The 25,365-nt window shown below is 37.4% G+C and overlaps 1 protein-coding gene across 1 annotated transcript; it reads right to left on the bottom strand.

Annotated features, from left to right (window-relative positions):
• Nucleotides 1–16,268: 16,268 nt before the first annotated feature.
• LOC126474376 (uncharacterized) lies at nt 16,269–18,142 on the bottom strand. The gene is made up of 4 exons (XM_050101843.1): nt 18,036–18,142; nt 17,202–17,728; nt 16,542–16,956; nt 16,269–16,383 (listed from the first exon to the last, which is right to left on the bottom strand). The coding sequence occupies exons 1-4, from the start codon at nt 18,140–18,142 to the stop codon at nt 16,269–16,271; spliced, it is 1,164 nt and encodes a 387-aa protein (XP_049957800.1).
• Nucleotides 18,143–25,365: the final 7,223 nt, after the last annotated feature.

Here is a 25,365-nt window from a genome sequence, read left to right as displayed (position 1 = left end):
AGAAATATAAATGTAGTGAACGAAAATTACTTTCAAGCTCTTTCGACTACGGATTGTGACAGTGAAGTTAACAGTGCAAGTGTACCATGTAGAAAACCAAACGACTTTGTGAATAAGGTAAAACATGGAATATTTCAGCAGCAGTTAAGTAAAACATCATATGTGAAAGTGCTCACGAAAAATCTTCCACCGCTAAGCTGCTCTACTGAGACAATATCGACATGTGTTAGCAAAAAAGACATATTAAATAGTGCCAAACAAGACTTCGCTTACTGCAATGGTAGGCAGAAAACAGGTAATCTCGGAACAGCAAGTACCGGTAAAATTGAACTGTATGCCGACAGCCAAGGACGAAATATAGCCACTGAATTTTGGTGTACAAGTAGTCAGAATTTTAATTTTAACTGTACAATAAAACCAGGAGCAAAATTCAGTGCTGCTACGTCAATGAGTCAAGAAAAAATTTCCTCATTGACCAAAAAGGACTTTTCCAACTTCCTGGCAGGATCAAATGATATAGCTAGGAACGAAAAAAACGATCTCTTAATCTCACTAAAAAGAAAACTGTATGAGCTGAGAGGAACAAATGTTATTGTTTTTTCAGTGCCACACCATTATGAATTGATAGAATGGTCCTGTGTAAATCAAGAAATCGAAACTGCAAATAAAGAGATGCAAAATATTTGCAAGCGGTTTGAAAATGTAACATTTATGAACATCAGCAATTTAGGGAAAAGATTTCACACAACACATGGTTCTCATCTAAATGTTCTTGGAAAAAACGTAATAGTAACAAAAATTTTAGAACTTGTAAATAAAATCTCAAATGTGCAGTGTGATGATAGAAAAGTCACACCTCTTATGGACAGGAAGTGTGTGTTACCTGTAGACTCCAATGTGAAATCTGCTGTCAGTGAAGTTACACCTCTCCAAGACAAATGTGAAATTTTATTAATGCAAGTGAACACTCCAAATGTTAATAATTCACAGAAAGGCACAGCAGTTGTGGAACAACAAACACCAGAAATAAGTGAAACAGCAGCAGCACCATCATTATCAGCAGAAGCAGCAACAGCAGCAGCAGTAGCAGAACCAACAACGACTGGAGCAGCCACACAGCAATGCTTAAGGAGGAGCCAAAGGAAAAATACATCTGTGTCATTCAGTGATAATTTTGTATGGTTTCAAGCCAAGAAGAAAATAAAAATGTGAAAAACCAGCCTGCTATCTCACAGATAAGTCACAACAACATCCTATTTTTAAACATTCAGGGTCTTGAAAATAAATTTGAAATTCTGGAGGAGTCATTGCCACAGAATAAGTATTCTTTCTTATGTCTATCAGAACATTGGCTTAAACCAGAACAAATACAATACTATGTACCAGAAGGTTATAAACATTGAAACAGTTTTTGCAGATCTCAGTACTGTAATGATGGTACTGTTATCTATGTTTCAAATGAAATAGAGTGTAGAGAACTAGATCTTAGTTGGGCATGTGTAGAGAAACACTTTGAAATTACCGGCATCATATGTGATATAATGAAACTTATCATAGTATGTATCTACCATTCCCCTGACTCAAATGATAAAACTTTTTTAGATAATTTAGACAGTGTACTCTGATACATGACGAAATGGAAACAGTATGTAACTGTAATTGGGGGAGACTTTAATTCAAGCTTTGATGTAACATGTAACAAACCCAGTGTAAATAAGTTACTGAATATGCTAAAGCAGCACAACTTCCATCATGTAAATTCAGAACGTACAAGACTACAAGCGTGTTTGGATAATGCTTTTGTCAACTGTGCTCGTGATGTGTACTCCACCAAGGTAAAGGAATTTGTTTTCTCAGATCACTCCATGTTAACAGTAGAGTTAAGACATTTTATAAAAGGGGATGAGAGCAAGGCTGCACAAAAGTTAACAAAATCTAATACCTTAATATTAACAAAACACAATCTCATAAAACTAACACACCAACTGAGCATAACAAACTGGGACAAATTATTTCAAAACTGTGATTCCAGTGCCCAAACAGTTTATGAAACATTCCACAATTACTTAACAGGTATTTTAAAAGCCCATCTTGTTCAAAAGAAATACCATAAAACAAGAAAGGGTAAATTTTGGTATACCAAAGAACTGGAGAATCTAAAAAATAAGCTACTACTGTTGAAGCACCTTGCCAAAGTAAACAATTCTAATGAAATTAAGGATCTCGAAAAAATCACTAAGAAACTGTATAAGAAAGAGTTGCAATTGGCGAAACAAAGATACAACACAAATTTCATAAAAAAAAGTAAAAACCAATGCAAAACAGCCTGGTCGGTAATTAATACTTCGACAAGACAGTCCCAATACCAGCAGATACATGATATCAAAAAGCTGATCAGCAAACCCAATATAACATGTATAGATTATCTTAAGAGAGCAAACTTAAATCATAATAGGGCCAGATCATCATTGAAACACTTCAAAGAGGTACGCCAACATGAAGTTCTTAAAATAGTCACAGAAATGAAAAATTCATACAGTAGAGATATTTTTAATATGTCAAACAATCTATTGAAAGAAATCATACGTTACATTGCAGCACCATTAACATATTCTATAAACCTGTGTCTCATAGAAGGGTTTTTTCCTGATCCTCTCAAACTATCCAAGGTAACTCCAGTCTTTAAGAAGGGTGTTAAATCAGATCCTGCAAACTACAGACCAATTTCACTAATTCCAGTACTAGGAAAAGTCTTTGAAGGCATAATATATAAGCAGATGTATGAGTACCTAGAACTAAATGGTATGTTAAGTGCATCACAGTTTGGTTACAGAAAAGGAAGTTCAGCTATACATGCCATAGAGCTCTTAGTCAGAGACATTCTAGCAGCATTTGAGGAGCATGCACACACAGGTAACCTTATGTGATCTGAGCAAAGCTTTGGACTGTGTTGGCCACTCACTTCTGCTCTCTAAACTTGAGTACTATGGAATATGTGATAAAAGTTTAAAACTCATCAAATCATACCTCAATAAAAGGAAACAGGTGGTGAGTTCAGGAAGTCATCTGTCAAACATACTCGAGGTTCAACACGGAGTGCCACAGGGATCTAAATTGGGACCATAAATGACTTACAAGGAAATATAGATGTAAAGACATATATGTATGCAGATGACACAACTTTTCTATCTGTAAACCATGTACTTGATAACCTTGTAAGTGATATGAAATTGGCAAAAGAAAATGCAACATCATGGTTTAATGTCAATGGTCTGCTATTAAATGAGGAAAAGACCCAGAATATGTGGTTCAGTCTATCAAAGACTACAAAAATAGAAAAACAAAAGGCAAAGTTTTTAGGTATTGTACTTGACAACAGTCTAACATGGAACTCTCATGTTGATCACATACTTTGCCTTTTTTCAATCTGTTTTAAGGTATGGGTTAATACTCTGTGGAAACAGCAGAAAAATAAATGAAATTATGGTGATCCAGAAGAAAGCAATCAGAGTAATGGCTAAGGTAGATAATAGAACACATTGTAAACCATTGTTCATTAAATATAGAATTTTAACAGTTATTAATTTATATATTCTTGCAGTGTTAACTACATACTTGCTGAACTACCTAATTTAAGTGTAACAAATGAAAGGCATGACTACTATACAAGAACGTGTACTTCTCTGCTATTTGAATTTCCCTCTCTGTTTATTGATTGAATAGCCACTGAATTGCTATTTATTTATTTAATGGGATAATAATAATTATTAAAAGGTGGCAATTTTATTTAAGCACTGTTTTTACTCTTTCGATTGTTGCGAGTCAGCGATAGTGCAATGCTGCTCGCTTTGGAGAATACATATTTTATAAGAATTATTTGGTCCAGGAAACACTTTTTCGATCATGGTTGCGATTTAGACGGTATTCGCATAATTGTACTGATCAAAAGTTATCTTTTCCGAAAGATGCAGGTTCGATTAAAGCTGTGTGCACGTTTGCACGTATAATGAAAATATTCATAACACATCGTGTAACAAAAAGAAACATGCGAATCACAACCATGATCAAACGAAGAAAATATATGATAACATAAATGTTCTTCGCTGTTATTCAGGACAGGCTTAGATTAGACCTTGCAATTTTTAGCTATAGGAAATCACAAGACGTTACACTTTAGAGATATTTGTTTTGAATAACTTGTATTTACCTTCTCTCTCTCTCCTTTTTACAGCCTTTATACCTTCACATCAATTAAGGAACTTTTCCTTCTCTACTGACCAGTGTGACAACAAAATTGAGACTCAACAAAAGTCGTACATCGAATTATTACATGCTTGACCCTTAACAATCATATATAGTTTCGTAGTACAAACAATGCTAATTTATTCCGTGCACTAGAAAGTCTTTGATACACTGAGCACAAAAATGAAAATAATAAAATTATAATTACATTTTTAATATCATGAATACTTCTTTAAATCATGAAAATAAGCTTTGACATCATCATAATATTAATTTTCATCGTTGTAGCACTACATTGCCCCCTTTGGATGTACAGTAACACTTGTTTGACTGGACATCCAAGAAGGTTTATTTTCCTTGTCTGTTCTGTTTAAAGTTCACTGTGTTCTTTCACTTGGAAGCATGTGCTTTGTTTACTTTTAAGTCTCAGGGATGTTGAGTTACGCTCCCCCATTTGGGCAAAGGCCAATGGGAAAAGCCCCAGAAAAAAACAACGGCAGAGCGAGCACATCTTCCATACCCTCTTTTTTAATTTTCAACATTTGAATATTCACTTCGTATGACATTTAATAATGGTACAATTTCGTGATAGTGCTACTGGTGACGACTGCTGGTGACTTGGTGTACTGCAACACCGATGTCTCACCCCACCAGGTAAGTCTGCGATGGACTGCGATGACGTGGCAGGGTGCGGCAAGGGATGACAGATGGTGTCGCTGCATTATGCTGCCCTCACCGACACATGTGCTCAGCATCCCAGCATACAGTCACATGAAATTCAAACAGTAGTATCAGTTCCTTAAATTAACATCTAAATTACATCATATTTCACGCACTGTTTCACTTAACAAGAAGAATGTGTTTTTTTTTGTGAGGTGTTCGACTGTTTGTGAGTTTCTTTATCATGATGCAAGTCCGTTCGTCCTTCCGACATAACTGACTATCTGCAATTAAAGGTTCATGTAATTATGTTCCAACATTGATACAGTTCTGCAACAGGTTTAATGATATAATCAGTAGCAGTTCCCAACACTGTTACGACTCACCACTGTTGCTGACTGATTGATAAAAACACTTGCTCTTGAGTTTTAGTCTACTTGGAATGTTACGTCTACGCATGTGGTCCCAATAACACTCTGAATACTTGGCATTACTAAACACTCATAGCACAAAATTTGAAAACAAAATCATGGTAACACAATGCACTCATTGAGCGTCCACTTTTGTGTTAAATTCCACTCTTTCGCCAGTGAAATAAAGTTCGTATGTGCAGAGGATAATGTTCACAGGAAGTCTTTGTTCATAGGTCATCTCTGACATGTTCACTCCACCACGTAGTCACTTGATCACAGTTATCAAGTCTGACAAGGTAAAGTCCTTGTGCTACCCATAAGAATGTCTTTACACAGTCTAGTTACATAATGATAAATAACTGAATGATTGTACACATCAAATGAAGTACATAATTGTAGTCATTTACAATATAAAAGCAAATCCTAAGTCATGTATTTTCTCGAAAAGGTGCTCCTGGACTTACAAAGAATTGTGCAGTGATAAACACAAGTCTGTATATGTTTGTCTGTGTAATGATCTGTTCATTCAGTCATGGACAACATCTTGTTTGACCTGGTTTATAGCTCATGCAAGTCCGAGCACTAACTTACGGTGGAAAATTTGTTAAACCTATACATAACTCGCGTAAACTTTACATGTTGTAAGTGTATCCTGTACACAGTCTGAAAGAAAAAAAAAGAACATAACCTGCTCACCCTAGTGAGTTCAAAATAGTTAACAATCAACAAAATGAAACGTTTATTTTCTAAAGTCACCATATCCTACTGTTGTGTGAAATATCCAGTTCTGTTCACTGTTCATAGTTTCACACGCATAAGTTCCTGAAAGTTTACTAAATCTCAACAAGTTTGTATTATGTTTGATTAAGTGTCTTAGGGTGGAATCATCATTCTTGCTGCAGCTCGGCGTCCTTTTCTCCGTCGAACTGGAGCTGAAATTTTCTTACAACTAATTGGTATTCTGAGAGTCTCTTCCTCCAAGCAGTACTGATGCTTCCAATGTTGTATGTTCCTATTCTCCCACATGCCACATCGCAGTGTATCCATGAAATACTTATACACTAGTCCATTAATTAATAATTGTCACTTAGCCTACTCGCACAGTACTTGAGTCTTTGATGTTTGACTTCACCTCATTACGACACATGTAAAAGGTCATCTACTGTACTTAAGATACATATCTTTTCAAGTCTTTGTGATTGTATAGTCCTTTCTGTCTATTTGAGTTGGGATAGACCAAGAAATAACTATTTTTATGTGGTGTACCTAAGATCACAAATGGTCCTGAATATAACAGAAACCACTTCTCTATTTTTCTCTTTAATAATGACGACTTCGGATAATTCCTTACTAACACCATATCTCCCACGTTAAATTGTTGAGTATTCTGTAGTCTCTGGTTGTGTGATTCTTGCCATTTCTGTGCATTCTCATATAGTGTGACCAATGCTTGTCTAACTTTGTCCTCCCAGTCTTCCGGTTCGGTATTTAGTTTTGGAAGTGGGTTGACCCAACTATTGTTCTCTTTTGTTTTTAATGTGAGTTCTGCTGGAGTACAACCTGTCGATAAATGTGGTATTTAGTTTACAACACTTTCAAACAGCTCTATGTATTCTACCCACTTAGTTTGTTTAGCTGAGCAGTACATTCTCACAAAGCTATTAAACTCGCGGAACACACGTTCCGTGGGATTACCTTGGGGGTGGAACTTCGAAATGAAAATTGGTTTTATATTATGTTTCTCTAAGAATTTCTTCCAGGTAACACTCGTAAAATTTGAGGCATTGTCAGAGAGTAATGTTTCTGGCATTCCGAAATGAGGTATGTAATCATTTTCCAGTCGGTTTTATTATCATTCTCGTGGCTGTTGTTTTTGTAGCAAATAGCTTTACAAACTTAGTAAAGTTATCTAGCACTGCTATGAGGTATTTGACCCCTCCTCTGGCAGTTGGTAGAGGTCCAGCGAAGTCAATACTTAAAAGTTGGTGCGAAGCAGTTGGAACAACTGACTGCATTAATGTCTGCGATGATAAAGCACACGGCTTTACGCGTGTAACGTCTCTTAGTAAAAGACATATTATGTGATAAAGAGAAAGCATTATGTGTCATGTTTTGTTCTTGTATAGAATTATGTACTGGTTTTTTTTTATTTATTTAGATCATATCTGTGTCGGCGAGTACTGAAACCGCCACAGATGAAACTTATTAAATATCAAATAAAGACGAGAATATGTGACTAGTATAAATAGTACAGAATAAACATTAATTTCTCTGTCGTCTTCTTGGAGTTACGTGAGTAGGATAGCCTGTCACGTTATATTGTATGCTAGCATAGCATTCTTTTGTCAAGATTGTAAGAGGGACGCCATTAGACATAGCCTTGGAAAGGTGTGTAATTAATTGAATTGTTTAAATGTATTGAATAGAGTTACTTAGTGAAACCTTGCATTATGATTTGTAATAAGCTTGCCTGGTATTTTATCCCATCCCTTTAAGACATTTTCAGCTATTTAAATATTATTCATGGTGCAGAGATGCACTACGAACGAACGAGCCGCTACCGCGGCGCATTCAAATTGCATTAAATGAAATCTATCATACCGCAAAGAAGCAGGCAGGTCATAGTGAAGTAAAATTACTTCTTTCAGCTTTCGGAATTGCAGAGCAGAGCAGCAGATTTTATGATGTGTTTTACAGGTTGACGCGGGCTGCCAATAATATATTACTAACAGTGTAAAAAGATAATTTACCTTCATAACATAAAAGAAATCTTGCTGTGCGTAGTTCTGGTCTGGCAAACCTTATAGTAAAAACATCTTTTTTCTCCGATAATAGTCTCATGTTCTCGTGTTAGTCATGGTACTTATTGTTGTTTTACTGTTAACATAATCCACTGCAAAATTTTGATGTTGAACAATCATTGCGTACTGTAACATCAGTATTGATAACAAAGTAATTTTCATTAACCTTTTCAATAACTATAAAGTAAGGAAGATATGTTGAACTTTATAGCGAGTTACAGTAACAAAAAAATGTTCCTGTAATAGAAAGTCAAATCCAGTATAATAAGAACATAATATATTTTGTTTTGTTGAAATTTAATGATCCAAAGAAAGTCATAGCACAGCATCACTAAAAGGTATTTTGGGGCTCTTTTCGTAGCAACATATTTTATCCCATATATTAGTTGTTACGCGAGTAATAATAAAACAAAGCAAAAAATAATAATAGAAAAGAGCCAGCGAATCGTGCTGGCAAATGTCATATGCTCGCGTCATCCGTAGGATCTTTCTATACATGTTATTAAAATGACAATACATTCTTAGTTTTGCCAGGCACTTCCTTGACCCGAAATGACCCCAAACATTATGTGTATATATTATTAACTTTTGCCCACATTGCTGCGGAATACATACTAATCAGTTTCGTGAATCCTCATGTCTTCTAAAGAATAACACATCCTGATGTAACATGTAATATTTATGCAATTTCGAAGTAGGATCCGTCCTCAGTTGATCCTTGATCTCGTGCCAAATATTATCTATATCCTGTTTTTGTGCCATATTTTTACACATGTCTAGAAAATATTTACGATTAACATTGTCCGCCATTAGTAACACTTTAAATTCCGATGCTTGCTCTATGAGTCCACTAAATTGAGGTAAACCTTGGGGTAGCCTAGACAAAGCATCTGCCACAATATTATTACTTCCTTTGATGTAAATAATCTGGAAATCATACTCCTGCAACGCTAATGTCCATCTTGCCAAACGTGCATGGAGAAGTTTACAGGTCAGCAGGAAACTCAAAGCCTGATGATCACAGTATACCCGAACATGTCTACCATGAACATAATAATGAAATTTGCGAAACACCCATACCACTGCCAATCCTTCAAGCTCTGTAGTGGAATATGCGCGTTCGCATTCCGATAATACACGACTTGCGAAAGATACTATTTTTATTTGCTCGTGTCCGTCTACTGTTTCTGTTTGAAATAAACACGCACCTAACCCAGTACATGTAGCATCTGAGGTTATGCTAAAATCCTTACTGAGATCTGGATGGTGCAAGATTTCAGCATTTAACAAGCAATGCTTGAACGTGCCGAAATCATGTGCACACTGGTCAGTCCACACCCATGGAGCATTCTTTTTCAGAAGCCCCAATAGATGTTTGCTGTTAAGCCATTGATTAGGTACAAACTTTTGGAAAAAGGATACAAGACCCATATATGCCTTTAATTGTCTTTTGTTGGCCGCATATGGACAATTTCTGATAGCCTCGAGTTTCGTACTATCCGGGAAGATTCCTTCTGATGATACTATATGTCCTAGAAACTTTATCTCCGTCTTTCCAAACTTGGACTTCTTAAGGTTAACCGTAACACTTGCAAGTTCAAATTTGTGTAACACCAAGTTAATTAGTTTGATATGTTCATCCCACGTTGGTGAAGCAATCAATAAATCATCAACATAGACAATAACTTGCTCTAACAAATCCGGGCCTAGGACAGTGTCAAGCGCATTAATAAAGACTCCGGCATTGACATTCAATCCGAATGGCAATACTCTGAGTTGATAGCTTCTTCCTCTATAAATAAATGCTGTATATTTCCTGGATCTTGGCGTTACGACCACCTGCCAGTATGACTCGCGGAGGTCGAGGCTTGATAGATACTTTATCCCATGGAACTTCTGTAATAGTTCTTCTAGATTCTCAGGCCGCGTTCTGACAGGCATAATAATTTGATTAATCCGGTGAGCGTCAAGAACCAACCTTACGCTTCCATCAGATTTCATTACCGGTAAAAGTGGGTTACTATATGGTGATAACGAGGTCTCAATAATTCCCCATTCCAGCATTCGTCTAATTTCTTTTGTTACTGCTTCCCTTTTCGCGCTGGGTATTGAGTACGTTTGATGACAGTAAATTTCATGGGGAAAAACTTGCATGTCGTACACGTAACCTTTAATTAGTCCAGTTTTTTCAAAAATACTTTACGATAATTAGTAAATGTGTCTAATAATTGCTTTTGTTGCAGACTGTCAAGACCAGAGGATTGTTGTACTTTTTCTACTATTTCAGAGAGGTGGATATTCTCCTCATCCTTCGCATCTTCTATGACCGGCAATGTACTGCAATTGAAACTATCTTGAAGCCGCCATAAATGTGCGCGAATCGGTTCTATCTTTAAAATTTGACAATATTTGCCATGCAATTCTTTGGTCTTTACCAAGTCTAACCTGACTCTCGTGTCACCGAAACACATGCTGCATTCACCCTTTGCGAGATCGATTATAGTTTCCGTCTCTCGCAAAATATCTAATCCGAGGGGACAGTTCACGGCTAAATTCTTTACAATAAGGAAGGTGCACTCTTTGGCTCCCATTCCAAAATTAATACAAATCCATGTCTGTTCCCGAACTAGTTGGGCTTTCTGACTAATGGCGCTCCTGTAACTCGACAATTAGTGACGGGAAAAACCGAAATCTTTCTAATCTTCTTTAAGTGATGAAAGAACGATTCATTCAGCACAGAAACAGATGCTCCAGTATCTAAAATCACCGTAGTTTGAATACCATAAATATCACAAACTATAGCTGCTTGTACAACTTCCCGTTCAAACAAATTACACTTCTTCCGAAAATCTTGACATAATTCCTCTCGTATATCGACTCTGTCATTATATCTTAACATCTGCATAGTTGAACTACGTTGCTGAGCAACATCAACAGAATTATTCCTACACACTGCATCTTTTGCGTCGTTCGACCCAATTGCTGCTGATTCTATGCGACACACATTCTCATTGTTACTACAGCTGGTTGTCTGCACGCTTGGCTGCTCGTTATTACTAACATCATTCATGGAAGTGCCCCCTAGACACCCTGCGACTGACACATGGGAGCAGAATGTCATCGCATCTAGTTTGACTGACTGGTACTGGTTGATGGTTGCGGTTCACTTCCCTCAATATTTTGATTCGGTGGTTGCCATGGCTGTGCATTCATATGCTGCTGCATGTTATTTGGCATATTTGTATTGTATGGGGGTTGTACATGATTGTTGTGGTGATATTGTGGTGGCCTAGGCTGCTTCAAAAATGGTTCGAATGGCTCTGAGCACTAGAACTTAGAACTACTTAAACCTAACTAACCTAAGGACATCACACACATCCATGCCCGAGGCAGGATTCGAACCTGCGACCGTAGCGGTCGCGCGGTTCCAGACTGTAGCGCCTAGAACCGCTCAGCTACCACGGCCGGCTTAGGCTGCTTCCATTGCTGTTGTGCATAATACTGTGTTGACCAGTTATGTGGTGGTTGCATGTTTTGCTGATTATTTGAAAAATTACCGTTATTGTAATTGGCGTTAGCTCTAAAATCTCGTTTCCGTTTCTTTGAAAAGTTTCCGTTATTGTTTTGTCCACTATTGTTCTGTGGATGATAATTGTGATTCGGTGCATTATTGTACTGTCCATTTGTGTTCATATTGTGGTTCTGCCATCCTGAATAATTCGGACTATTCCAATGATTTTGATTCCGATAGTAGGTGTTTCTATTACTATTGTTCTTGTGGTTTTGCCCGTTGCCATTACCATTACCATTATTCGACGAATTATTCCCTTAATGGTGTCTGTCCTCTTTGATAACCAAATCTAAAGAGTCCAGTACAGATAGAAAATGTTCCACGTTGTCTTCAGGAACGTGAAACAATTTCTCCTTTAGATCACGCGGTAACTTCTCCTTTAATATCTTTAAAACATCACACTCAGGAATTGGTGTGGATAAATATTTCACTTTGTACAGATACTTTTCGAAATATTTCCGCAAAGTACCGCCTTTTCTATTAAATGGCTCAGGACTATAAACTTCTTTTCTTAATCGTTCTTGTACCCCACGTGACCAATACTTGTTTAGAAAAGCTTGTTCAAATTTATCGAAGGAGCTGCATTGTTCAGCTTTCTGTGTCACGTACAACGCTGGCTCACCTTGAATATGGGTAATGGTAAAGACAATTTTCTCCCTTTCGTTCCAACTTTTTGGCATTATTCTGCGGATCCCTTTGATAAACACAATTGGATGGGGTCCATTCTTATCATTGGTAAACTTCTGAAACGTGAATTCTTCACTAAAGCATCCTGAGTCACCAATGATTGTGTATGGTCTTGATAAATGGATGTTACTCCACGTGTTGGATTGAAATTATTGCCTGTCTGCCCCCTACTTTAAGTTAAAGGCGTTTCATAATGATCAGGGTGTGTTTCTGTGATACTAACACACTCTAGTGAACTGTTATGAGATGTTTGCATACGTGTTTCATTAAGCACTTTCTGCACGTTTTGTAATTCGGTCTGGAGTTCATGAATCTTTGTGTTGTTTTCATGTATCAGTTGTGTTCCTGCTCATTGTAACATCACAGGTAGTTCCTTCTGTATAACAGTACTAATTTGTTTGTCTTTGTCATTTAGCCATGTGTTGAATGTGGTCACAATGCGTTCTTCTTGTTCTTTGCATTTTTGTTCTATTACATTTTGATTATCAACCGTAAGGTTTTCTATACGTGTACTTATGTTGCGTATTTCTGCTTCCAAAGAAGTGTGTGTTTGTTGTAATTTGTCCACATCCTGGGTTACTTGCTTTACATTCTGTGGTAAGTCATGGTATGTTTGTTGCATACTTGAAATGTTGTTCTGTATAGCAGACAACTGGGCATCTATTTGCTGTCGCAGCTGGCGATCGTGTTCTTTTAACCGGTTTTTCAAGCTTTTGATCTATCTCTTTTGAGAACTGTGAAAAGCTTAACTGCGTACACTCATCTAATTGACTGATGCATTCATCTAAGGTCCTAATTCGTTCATCTCCCCAATCCACATCTCCTCCTAACCCCAGATTCAGATTCAGTATCTTTCTTGGTCATTCAGCATTACTACATGCAAATGATACAGAACTAACTCTTGACCATAGTTTGATAGTGGTAACTAATGTGAACAGATAGCTTGTTAGTTGTCATGTCCACATAGGAAGCAACACATTGGTTCCCGATTAGTTGATAGGCAACATGGTTGCTTTCACATGTGTCCCTGCCTCTGATTGGACAGGAGATGCCTGTGACAGGACTGGAGTAGGTGCAAGTGGGAGGATGCACGGGACAGGTCTTGCATCTAGGTCTGTCGCTGTGATATCAGCTATGAGGCAAGGATTTGGGAGCATGAGAGGAGTAGGGATGCACAAGGATATTGTGTAGGTTCAGTTGGCAGTGGAATATCATTGTGAGAGAGATGGGGAAGATATTCCTCATTTCATGGCATGGTAGTTGAAACCTGGAGGAGAATGTAATTCAGTTCCTCCAGTCCTGGGTGGTACTGAGTCCCAAGAGGAATGCTCCCACATATCCATTGCCTGGCCACGAAGGAGCACTCATCTCATGGCTCAGGAACCCTGCAGAACTGGAGCAACTGAATTACATTCTCCATCAGAACTTCAACTACCTCTCATTGTGCCTTGAAATGTGATATATCCTCTCTATCCCCCCCCCTCCCCCCACAGTGGTATTCTGCCACCCATTGAACCTATGCAATACCTTTGACCATTCCTACTCCATCCTTGCTCCCAATCCCCTTGCCTCATGGCTCATATCCCTGCAGTAGACCTAGATGCCAAACCTTCCCCATAAATTATCCCACTACAATCTACTCCAGTCCTGTCACAGGCATCTCCTGCCCCATCAAAAGCAGGGCCACCTGTGAAAGCAGCAATGTGATCTACCTACTAACAAGGGAACCTCCCCATCGCACGCCCCTCAGATTTAGTTATAAGTTGGCACAGTGGATAGGCCTTGAAAAACTGAACACAGATCAATTGAGAAAACAGGAAGAAGTTGTGTGGAACTGTGAAAAAATAAGCAAAATATACAAACTGAGTAGTTCATGGTAAGATAGGCAACATCAAGGGCACTGGAAGCGCAGGAGCGCCGTAGTCTCGTGGTAACGTGAGCAGCTGCGGAACGAAATGACCTTGGTTCAAATCTTCCATTGAGAGAAAAGTTTAATTTTTTATTTTCAGTTTATGTGACAAACTCTTATGTTTTCATCACTTTTTTTGGGAGTGATTATCACATTCACAAGAAAACATAAATCGGGCAAGGTAGAAGAATCTTTTTACCCATTCGCCAAGTGTACAAGTTAGGTTGGTCGACAACATATTCCTGTCATGTGACGCACATGCCGTCACCAGTGTCGTATAGAATACATCAGATGTGTTTTCCTGTGGAGGAATCGGTTGACCTATGACCTTGCGATCAAATGTTTTCGGTTCCCATTGGAGAGGCACGTCCTTTTGTCTACTAATCGCATGGTTTTGCGATGCGGTCGCAAAACACAGACACTAAACTTATTACAGTGAACAGAGACGTCAATGAACGAACGGACAGATAATAACTATGCAAAAATATTATTATTATTCTGGATTTACAATGTGAGTACATTTTTCCAGCACCTATTCTAGATTACAGTAAGTCACTAATTATTGTTCTCCACTCTTCTCTATTTGTCCATAAATCTTCAGGAATGTTGTTCTTCCTCATTGCTGACTGAACTCCCTGTATCCATGTATCAGGTGGTCGTCCCCTTTTTCTTCTTCCAATTGGTACCCAGTCGATTATGCATTTTGGTAGCCTTTACTGTTCCATTCGTCTGATGTGTCCATACCACTTAAGTTGTTTGTGCTCGATGAAATCAATAATTGAATTTTTACATTTCATCTTGTCTCTGATTACTTCATTTCTTATTCTTTCTCGTTTTGATATTCTTGCTGAACGTCTCCAGAAATCCATTTCTGTGGCTAATAATTTTGATTTCAGTTGCCATTTTGTTGTCCACACTTCTGAACCATATGTAATAATGCTCCTAACTATTGTTTTAAAAATCCTTATTTTGTTATCAGTTGTTATGTGTTTGTCCCAGAGAATTCCATTCAATAAAGAGATTGTCGTCTTTCCAGAATTTATTCTTGATCTAATTTCTTTGTCCTGTTTCCCATCATTTGTAATTTTCACACCTAAATATTTATATTCCTCAGTAGCTGTTATTGTTCCCATCCCTTCTTCTAATATTAAGTCTCCATTCACTCCACCAATTACCATGTACTTTGTTTTATTCATGTTTACATTTAGACCTGATTTTTTATATTCTTGAATCAATTTTCTGGTCATATACTCTATGTCCTCATAGTCTTGGGCTATAATCAGTTGGTCATCTGCAAATTGTAACGAGTATATTGTTCTATCATTTATTGGTATTCCCATAGCGTGACATTTTTTCTTCCAATTCTGTAAAGTTACTTCTGTATATATTTTATACAATGTAGGTGAGATGCTACATCCTTGACGTGATCCTTTTATGACTTGGAATCCATGTGATAGATATTTACCAATTTTTATTTTTGAAATAGAATTTTTATATAAATTTTGAATTGCTTTAATTATTCTTGGATTTATTCCTATTGATATTAAAGCTTTCCATAAACTGGATAAAGGCACACTATCATAGGCTTTTTCTATATCTATGAATACTAAATGTGTAGGTTGTGCCCGAACCATTTTTTTTTCAATAAGTTGTTGTAGGCAAAAGATATGATCAATTGTTGATCTTCCAGCTCTAAAACCTGCTTGTTCTTCAGCCTCCTTTTCTTTGTATTCTTGTTCTAACAAATATTTAATAATTCTTCCATATAATCTACTGAAGGTATTGGTCACTGTTATTCCCCTATAATTTTTACACTCATCTTTCGCTCCTTTTTTATGTATCACTGAAATATATCCTACTTTCAAATCATTTGGGACATCTTCCCCATTTAAACATCTTTCGAAAAGGTTTCTTAACAATTCCATTCATTTCTTTGTTCCTAATTTTAATAATTATGCAGGAATACCTCCAATGCCTGTAGCTCTTCAATTCTTTAAAGATTTTATTGCAGTTTTTACTGTCTCTATTTCCAAACGGATGTAATTCTCTGCTTGTAGATCTATCATTTCATTATATTCAGGGTTTCCCAAGTATTCTTCCCTGTTTTCTGTTAATAAACTTTTAAAATATTTTTCCCAAGAGTCACGAGTAATATATTTAATATGTGTTGTTTCTTTGGAATTCCTTCTTAAATTTTTTATAGTTTTCCATGCTTCTGTGTTTCTTTTACCATATAGGATTCAATTTTTTGACATGACTGTTCCCAAACTTTGTTTTTTGCTTCTGCAACCTTTTTCCTAATTTTCGCTTGTTGTGCATTAAGCTCTATTTTATCTTGAAGATTTCTGGTATTTAACCATTTTAAATATTTTTCTTTCTTTAATTTCACTTCCTTTTTAATTTCTTCATTCCAGTAGTATAATGGATGGTTTGTACGTGTTTCTTCTGTTTCTCCTAAAGCTTCCTTGGTGGCTTCATGTAGTTTATTTACAATATAATGATATTGATCTTCTGTATTATCAAACTCTGTTTCTACCAGTTTTTCATCTAATCTCTTTTGATATAAAAATATTGTGCTTTCATTCTCAAAACTATTCAAATTATATTTAGGAATTTTGATTTCTGTTTGAATATTTTCTATAGGACAATTTCGATTTTCTTCAGTGCTTTTTCCTCTGAAGGGGAATAAAAATTTGGAATTTACCAAATAATGATCGCTAAGAGTTACCCCCTCTATATACTCTTATGTCATGTATTTTTATCCTCGTTTGCTGTTTAATTATAATATATATAGTCTATTATTGATTTTTAATTCAATGTATCTTTATGCCATGTGTATTTATGTATTTCTTTATGTTGATAAAAGCCATTTAATATTTTCAATGAATTTTGTTCACAGATATCAATAAGTCTATTACCATTATCATTTATAACATTTTCTCCAAATGGTCCTATAATTTTATTTCCAATTTTACTTCCAGTTCTGCTGTTAAAATCCCCTGCAATAATAATCTCCCTGGTTTTCCCGATATCCTCTATGATTCCATTTAAATTATTATAGAAATCATCCTTTTTACAAATTGGTTCATCTTCGCTTATTCCATATACTCCTATAATAGTAATTTTGTATCCATGAATATCAATATTAATTTTAATCAGATTTTCATCAATAGGTTCCCAGTTTGTGACCATTCTTTTGAATTTGTTTTTCATCAATATCGATATCACCCGTTTTGCTCTTTGATTTTTTGGGACACCACTATAGAAATGTGTATAAGATCCTATTCGTTCAATACCTCGTCCTTTTTTCTTAGTTTCTGGGAGTATAATAATATCTTGATTTCTAGCCTCCATTTCTTTAATCACTTCTCCTACTTTATTTTGTAATCCTTGTATATTCCATACACCAATTAAGACAGTCCGTTTTCTTAGCCTTTTTCGGCTCCTATTATACATAAGGATGATGAAGATTAGAATAATTACTGCACACACAGAGGCATTCAAACAGTTATTCTTCCCATACTCCATACCTGAATGGAACGGGAAGAAACCTAATAACTGGTACCTTCTGCCCTGCACTTCATGGTGGTTTGCAGAGTACAGATGTAGGTGTAGAAAATAGTTTTGTTTGTTTGTGGGTCCAAAGCTGTCATGTATTTCATCATAGGAAACATAAACTACTGTAGGCTGCAAATTTACCTTTATTTATGAAGATAAATTTACACACTCTAATGGACAGTATTTTCTTTTACCATAAAGTAATGTGTGCCCTGCTCAAACATCTCAACAAGAAAAATGTGCATAAGAATGAAAACATTGTTATTAGAGCAGTTGCAAAGAAATAAAATAATCCATACATTGTTTAATAATCTAGGGGTACATTTAACATTAACATTTACAGAAACTATAAGGAAACACTTATTTACACTGAAATTGTTTACAGATTGCTCCCTTAAACATTAACACATTCAACCACTCTTCCTTCATGGCAACAGACTGGTGTAGGACTCGTCATTCCTGTGTATTCCCATGGATTTTTCACACATGGACGAGAAAATAATGATGGCTGTAACATAAATTTTTTTAATCAAATATACATGCAAGAATCAAAGCAAGCCACACTAATACAGAAAATAAAGGGAATATTACTCAAAAATTTGAAGGTATTTGTAACATCAGCATACTGTGTCGATACTTTCAGGTAATTTCCTGCAGCAGACATGACCAAGACATTTGTAGCAGTTAAGGGTCCTTGCCAGCCTAGTATATGGCATTTTAACTGTATAAACACCACTTGTGTTATGAACCTCCATACTTAGGTTTCCTCTCACAAAAGCAAGGCAGTTGTAGGTGTACAGGCTAGTTTCTGTCATTATATTACGTTTGTACACCTAGTTTCTGTCATTATATAATGTTTTGTGAAACAATCTCTACATGATTATTTCAGGTAAGTACCGCAATGAACCTGTTAGTTTTCTTTCCCCATTCACTAATTTTAAGCCTACAGAATTACCGAACAGTACTATTGCATACCCCCCATGAACCATGGACCTTGCCGTTGGTGGGGAGGCTTGCGTGCCTCAGCGATACAGACGGCCGTACCGTAGATGCAACCAGAACGGAGGGGTATCTGTTGAGAGGTCAGACAAACATGTGGTTCCTGAAGAGGGGCAGCAGCCTTTCCTGGATGATTGACTGATCTGGCCTTGTAACATTAACCAAAACGGCCTTGCTGTGCTGGTACTGCGAACGGCTGAAAGCAAGGGGAAATTACAGCCGTAATTTTTCCCGAGGACATGCAGCTTTACTGTATGATTAAATGATGATGGCGTCCTCTTGGGTAAAACATTCCGGAGGTAAAATAGTCCCCCATTCGGATCTCCGGACGGGGACTACTCAAAAGGACGTCGTTATCAGGAGAAAGAAAACTGGCGTTCTATGGATCGGAGCGTGGAATGTCAGATCCCTTAATCGGGCAGGTAGGTTAGAAAATTTAAAAAGGGAAATGGATAGGATAAAGTTAGATATAGTGGGAATTAGTGAAGTTCGGTGGCAGGAGGAACAAGACTTTTGGTCAGGTGATTACAGGGTTATAAATACAAAATCAAAGAGGGGTAATGCAGGAGTAGGTTTAATAATGAATAAAAAAATAGGAGTGCGGGTTAGCTACTACAAACAGCATAGTGAACGCATTATTGTGGCCAAGATAGACACAAAGCCCATGCCTACTACAGTAGTACAAGTTTATATGCCAACTAGCTCTGCAGATGATGAAGAAATAGATGAAATGTATGACGAGATAAAAGAAATTATTCAGGTAGTGAAGGGAGACGAAAATTTAATAGTCATGGGTGACTGGAATTCGTCAGTAGGAAAAGGGAGAGAAGGAAACATAGTAGGTGAATATGGATTGGGGGGAAGAAATGAAAGAGGAAGCCGCCTTGTAGAATTTTGCACAGAGCATAACTTAATCATAGCTAACACTTGGTTCAAGAATCATAAAAGAAGGTTGTATACCTGGAAGAATCCTGGAGATACTAAAAGGTATCAGATAGATTATATAATGCTAAGACAGAGATTTAGGAACCAGGTTTTAAATTGTAAGACATTTCCAGGGGCAGATGTGGATTCTGACCACAATCTAATGGTTATGAACTGCAGATTGAAACTGAAGAAACTGCAAAAAGGTGGGAATTTAAGGAGATGGGACCTGGATAAACTGAATGAACCAGAGGTTGTACAGAGTTTCAGGGAGAGCATAAGGCTACAATTGAAAGGAATGGGGGAAAGAAATACAGTAGGAGAAGAATGGGTAGCTCTGAGGGATGAAGTAGTGAAGGCAGCAGAAGATCAAGTAGGTAAAAAGACGAGGGCTAATAGAAATCCTTGGATAACAGAAGAAATATTGAATTTAATTGATGAAAGGAGAAAATATAAAAATGCAGTAAATGAAGCAGGCAAAAAGGAATACAAACGTCTCAAAAATGAGATCGACAGGAAAAGCAAAATGGCTAAGCAGGGATGGCTAGAGGACAAATTGTGATATTCGCTATTTTTGACTATATTAAAACAGCAAATACGAGTAGTTAAAACTTGTTTGTAAATAATGATTAATGTATAATGAGGCGTCGCATAGCGACGGTGGAATTTTCTAAATAATGTAATTCGTCGTCTTTGGGCGGCAATATAAACAGAAAAATACGGATAGATATGCGATTCTTCACTATTTTGTTCGCTGGAGAACAAATGAAGCCTTGAGCGCTAAAAAGACTTGTACTGTTTTTCTGAAGTAAGACGGACGCTGATTTGTGGCAGTCTGATCTAATTTTTACTAAATGTATAAAAACGTGTTATGTCTAAGTTTGAGTGAAGTGTAAAGAACTGTTATAACTTACCGTGACGACGCACGAGCGACTCAAAGAAGACAATGGCCATATAAAAGAGCGCTCAATGGACATGATATGGACATAAAAATCTACCGTCATTGTTGTATTAAGCTTAAGGTACGATATATGTTTTAGTTATAATAAATATTTGTTCTGGGAATACTGAATCATTTAGCAGTGCTCATTTCGATTATCTCCTCAGTATTATTTTCATTTTAATTATGCATTTTGCTAATATTACAGACTCCAAGATCAGCAGTCCAATGTGCGTGTTACATTGATAAAAAGAAAACTGTTTTATCGTCTTCTTGCATCAGCTTTAATATTGAATTTCTCTTTTGTGTGATGTTACAGTTGTTTTTGTGCCCTTAAGAACTTTCTGGTCCCTTAGGAAATTTTTTTTGTCATAACAATAACTTCACAACCGGGTATGATCGTATCTACGATCATGAAGTAATTAGAAAGACGATAACGCAACTTCTTAATCAATAGCACGCTAGTTGTGACTGCCTCAAGCCACGCGAAACCGCAAGTAAAAACTATTCACATCTCATAATGCAATATTTTATGACAATGGTCAATCCATGATTCTTACGCCAATTGTGATTGATAAAACAGTTAGTTAAATCTCAATTTCCAACTTTCCATTGAATAGCAACATCACTTCTATTTTGTAACATCACACTTGGCGCCCGAACAGGGACTTGACCAAAAATTAGTTCAAATTCTTGGAAAATTTTCTATGTGCTTGTGTTAATATATGTTCTGTCGTTTCATGTACACATCATCTCTCTGTGAGTAAGACAGAAAATACGCTGGTCGATAACGCAGTTTAATTACCGAGTGGAAGGAAAAGAAAAGAGATGCGAATTTGCTGAGACAACCTAGTGCAAACCAAGCCATCAAAAAGTAAGTCACAATTTTGCATACGCAGTGTAGTGCTTCAGTAGCAACGTTGCTTTTCCAAGTCGATCCACATCCTTTCTATCTCCTTCCTGCTATAGAAAATCTGCTTTATTTTATCTTTCAAAGTAAAATTCTTCGTAGTCTGATAACAGAAATTATTTCTCCCCATTGTTAGTATAGCTGTATTGCATTTTCAACATGGTGGATAGTGTGTGCAATTTGCAGTGAAGAGCATCTTCATTCATTTGTCTGAAACGTTTAGGTTCCATCTTGTCTTCTCGCAAGATAGAATTTCATTTGTTGCTCACGCGAGAGTGGTGCTCTTAGCGGACTCACCACGTCACTGACAAACGACGAAAGCCTTGCGTAGCACCTGATTTACTGACGAAAATGGCAGATAGTAAACAGAGACAGGTGACAACAGGAGACGGGAGTGAAGACGTGAATAGTATTCCATACCCTTTACGATCGCGAACGGTAGGTTCCCGTGTGGAAACTGAACTAACCATGTCTGTAACAGGGGAAAGTGACCCTAAAGTCCAAATTCTTCCCGCTGCAGCTACAAATGACCTCGGTGCGTTAATGGAAATGCTGAAACAACAGTTTGACGCAGTAAATGAGACTATAAAAACACAAAATGAGACTGTTAACGCCCGATTAGATGCTGTAAGCGAATCAGTAAAAACACAAAATGAGACTATAAAAACACAAAATGAGACTGTTAACGCCCGATTAGATGCTGTAAGCGAATCATTAAAAACACAGCTAGGCACAATCAAAACAGATCTGCATAAAGAAATTACGGCTGAATTAAATACCCATTTGGGTGAGGTGCAAACTAAGATCAGTGATCAAATTCAGAAAATGCAGAAACAGGTGAAAAGTGAAATAGCTGAAGTATCTGGAACATTAAACACAAAAATTCAGGCAGCTACCAAAGAAATAAACTCAGTTAGAAATGCAGTATCTGACATTGAAGGTGTAGTGGAGGATCTGTCGAGGCAGATAGACTCAATCAATATTGAAGAACAGGTTAAGAGCACCGTGAAAGCACACGCGGAGGCATTGTCGGAACACTACGGTGAATGGATAAGGGGTAAAGATATTTTTATCGAAAAGGAGGTCAGGGAGGAGCTTAGGGAGACTGTCAAGGATGTAACTTATGAAATCTTAGCTGCTCCTGGTAAGTCTGGAGACACAGTAGTTTCTGAATTGGGACAGATTCGGAGGACACTTACACGGGATCTTCCCGAGTGGAAGCAGCAAGTAGTGGACGAAGTCAGAATGCTGAGAAACTGGGTAGAAAATCCGCACACGCATACGCAAACTATAGGGAACAACTCTTTAGACGGTGACGAATGTCAGTCAACTCCTTATTGTTCACCGCCTGATTACATGCAAAACAACAGTCCTGTTGAGTCCCGAGTAGGGAAAATAAATGATCCGCCCACAATCGTGAGTTTAATGCAAGAGGAAAGTGTGATTAAGCATCGCACTTTTCCTGTTTTTCATCCGCAGAAGCGAGAAATACACCCCATCGTGTTCCTAAAGAATTTTTCCGGCATATTTCCCAGGAGCTGGACAGACAGACAGCGTATTCAGTTCGTCACTGGCTTTATTTCTGGTGATGCAGCATTATGGGGAACGGAAATGGTAGACACGTGTAGGAATTATGAAGAGTTTGAGAAAATGTTCTTGGCAAAATTTTGGAGTAATGGGGTACAGCAAAGATTAAGGAAGGAGGTGTATGGTGCGAAAATTTTCAATGAGAAGCATGGAAGTCTCCGGCGATACTTTGAGAAGTATCTAGCAAAAATTAAATTCTGGGATTCTCCGATTTCTTCCAAGGACGTAATTATGATTCTCAAAAGCAAACTCCCTGTGTCTATTAGAGAGAAATTAGTAAATGTGTCCGAAGAAGACACGGATGTATTCCTTTCTGTGCTGGATTCCTTAGATTTAATTAGCGAGGATGTGCGCTCCAAGGTTGGCAGCGGCAAATTCTTCCCTGGCAGCCAGCAGAATGCATCGCACGCGGACAACAATGCGCCCAAGGAGAGAGCGAGCTACTGCGACCGCTGTTGCCAACCTGCCAGCGGTTATCAAAACGCAAACGGCAATAACTTTAAATGGAAGCAGAAAACCAATTACAGTAATCAGCAGAGATACCACCCAATTTACAACCACCAGGTACAACATCAGTACGGAAACCCACCCTTTAATTCTGCGCCTGAGCAGCATGGAAATTCTCCACAAACTAGTGGTAATTTTTCAAATGGACCAGTGTACAATCAAAGTTATAGGTCGAAATATAGCAAGTGGCATGGGCAAGGCGGAGGCCACCCAGCACAACATAAGAACAACTATTCACAGGATAGAGGACCGCGGAACAATTTTCAAATGGCACCAAATGCGAACTTTCCTTCACAAGGAAATGGTTTTGCCGGCAACCAAAAGATCGGGCGACATCAGCCTTCTCAAGTATTCTATTCACAAGTGAATGCACCCAGTGGATTTTACCCCTTTACACCGGCATTTGTACCACATAACCAGCACCAATATGAAACGGAACAAACACTTAAGGCCATGAATGACAAACAGGTTAAACATCCTGCGGAAAATTAGAGGCAGCACCTTTCAGCCTCCTAGAGGTCGCTGCCGGTTCCAGTGGGGGTACTAACGAATACTCTGATTCTGAGTATGTTAATGCGATACGGTACGACCATGAGACCGACTTACGAGATGACCTTGCACCTGACATGCAAGCTCAAGACATTAATGACATTTATGATGAACAGGTCCAGGCTTCGATTAAGATTTCTATTGCCAACATTCCTGTCACAGCCATTGTTGATACAGGAGCAAACATCAATGTGATGTCATCATGTCTCTTCAGACAGGTGTCTTCTGTTTCAAAAGTTTTATCATTGCCGATTCAGGGCTGCTCCATATCGGGAGCGATTGGTCCATTGAAACAGAGAGTTAGTTTACAGACACAGCCTCAACTGCAGATAGAATCTGTTTCGGTTTCCTGCCTCTTGCTTACTGGAAATTTCCTTGTGTGAACTGTTAATGATAAGTATTGTGTTGAACAGCGCACGGACTTCATGGTAACAGCTACTACATGTAAACTTTAAGTATTAAATGCTATGTATGAAAAAATTGTTTATAGTGATGGACATGAACCGATATTTCTTCAACAAGCTGAAGCAGGAAATTGAGGTTGCACCAAGAATTTCAATTTAATTTTAAGTTAGTAATAAGAAAAAAAGTGCTTGCGAGGTGATTGCCCGGAGCTAAATAAAATATGTAAAGGTGAGAAATGGAGAAGGATGCGTAAATAAGCACTTCTCTCAAGGTACAAGAAAATTTATAGATTTATTTTTAGTAATGTAAGTACTTGAAGTTCTGTTGTAAAAGCCCAAATTACCTGCTTAAAAAAAAAAAAAAAGGTACATGTTCAAACACTCCAGACAGTGGACATGAGTAGAAGAAATAGCTTAAAGTTCAGTTAAAGCGTGCTGTTAAATGGAAAAACAAGTGGTAACCCACATGTGTTCACGCAAGGAGACAATAAGCTGTAGTAAACTAAGTTAGGTGAAATACAGTACAAATAGAGGCAAACCATGAAGCATCAATAATGTAGCGTAAGTACTCCACGAGGCCACTAATTGCTATGAAAGTAAACTATTTCCCTGTGATCTGAGCCCAATGTAAAGAGTATATGAGGAATGTTAGCTGATGAATTGATTTCAGTAGAATAAAGGTACTAAATAACCACACAGCAAGC

Source organism: Schistocerca serialis, chromosome 4, assembly GCF_023864345.2.
Source record: "Schistocerca serialis cubense isolate TAMUIC-IGC-003099 chromosome 4, iqSchSeri2.2, whole genome shotgun sequence".
NCBI lineage: Eukaryota > Metazoa > Arthropoda > Insecta > Orthoptera > Acrididae > Schistocerca > Schistocerca serialis.
This window is presented reverse-complemented; position numbering and strand designations above follow the sequence as displayed.

What these genes read in the sequence shown, in the direction of transcription:
- LOC126474376 (XM_050101843.1), bottom strand. Translation starts at nt 18,142, where the DNA reads ATGTATGGATTATTTTATTTCTTTGCAACTGCTCTAATAACAATGTTT. An exon ending in AGGGCACACATTACTTTATG is followed by an intron (nt 17,729 to 18,035) that starts GTAAAAGAAAAT and finishes TATGTATAATAG; the next exon opens with GAGCCGAAAAAGGCTAAGAA. An exon ending in AAAAACAAAGTTTGGGAACA is followed by an intron (nt 16,384 to 16,541) that starts GTCATGTCAAAA and finishes AACAGAAAACAG; the next exon opens with GGAAGAATACTTGGGAAACC.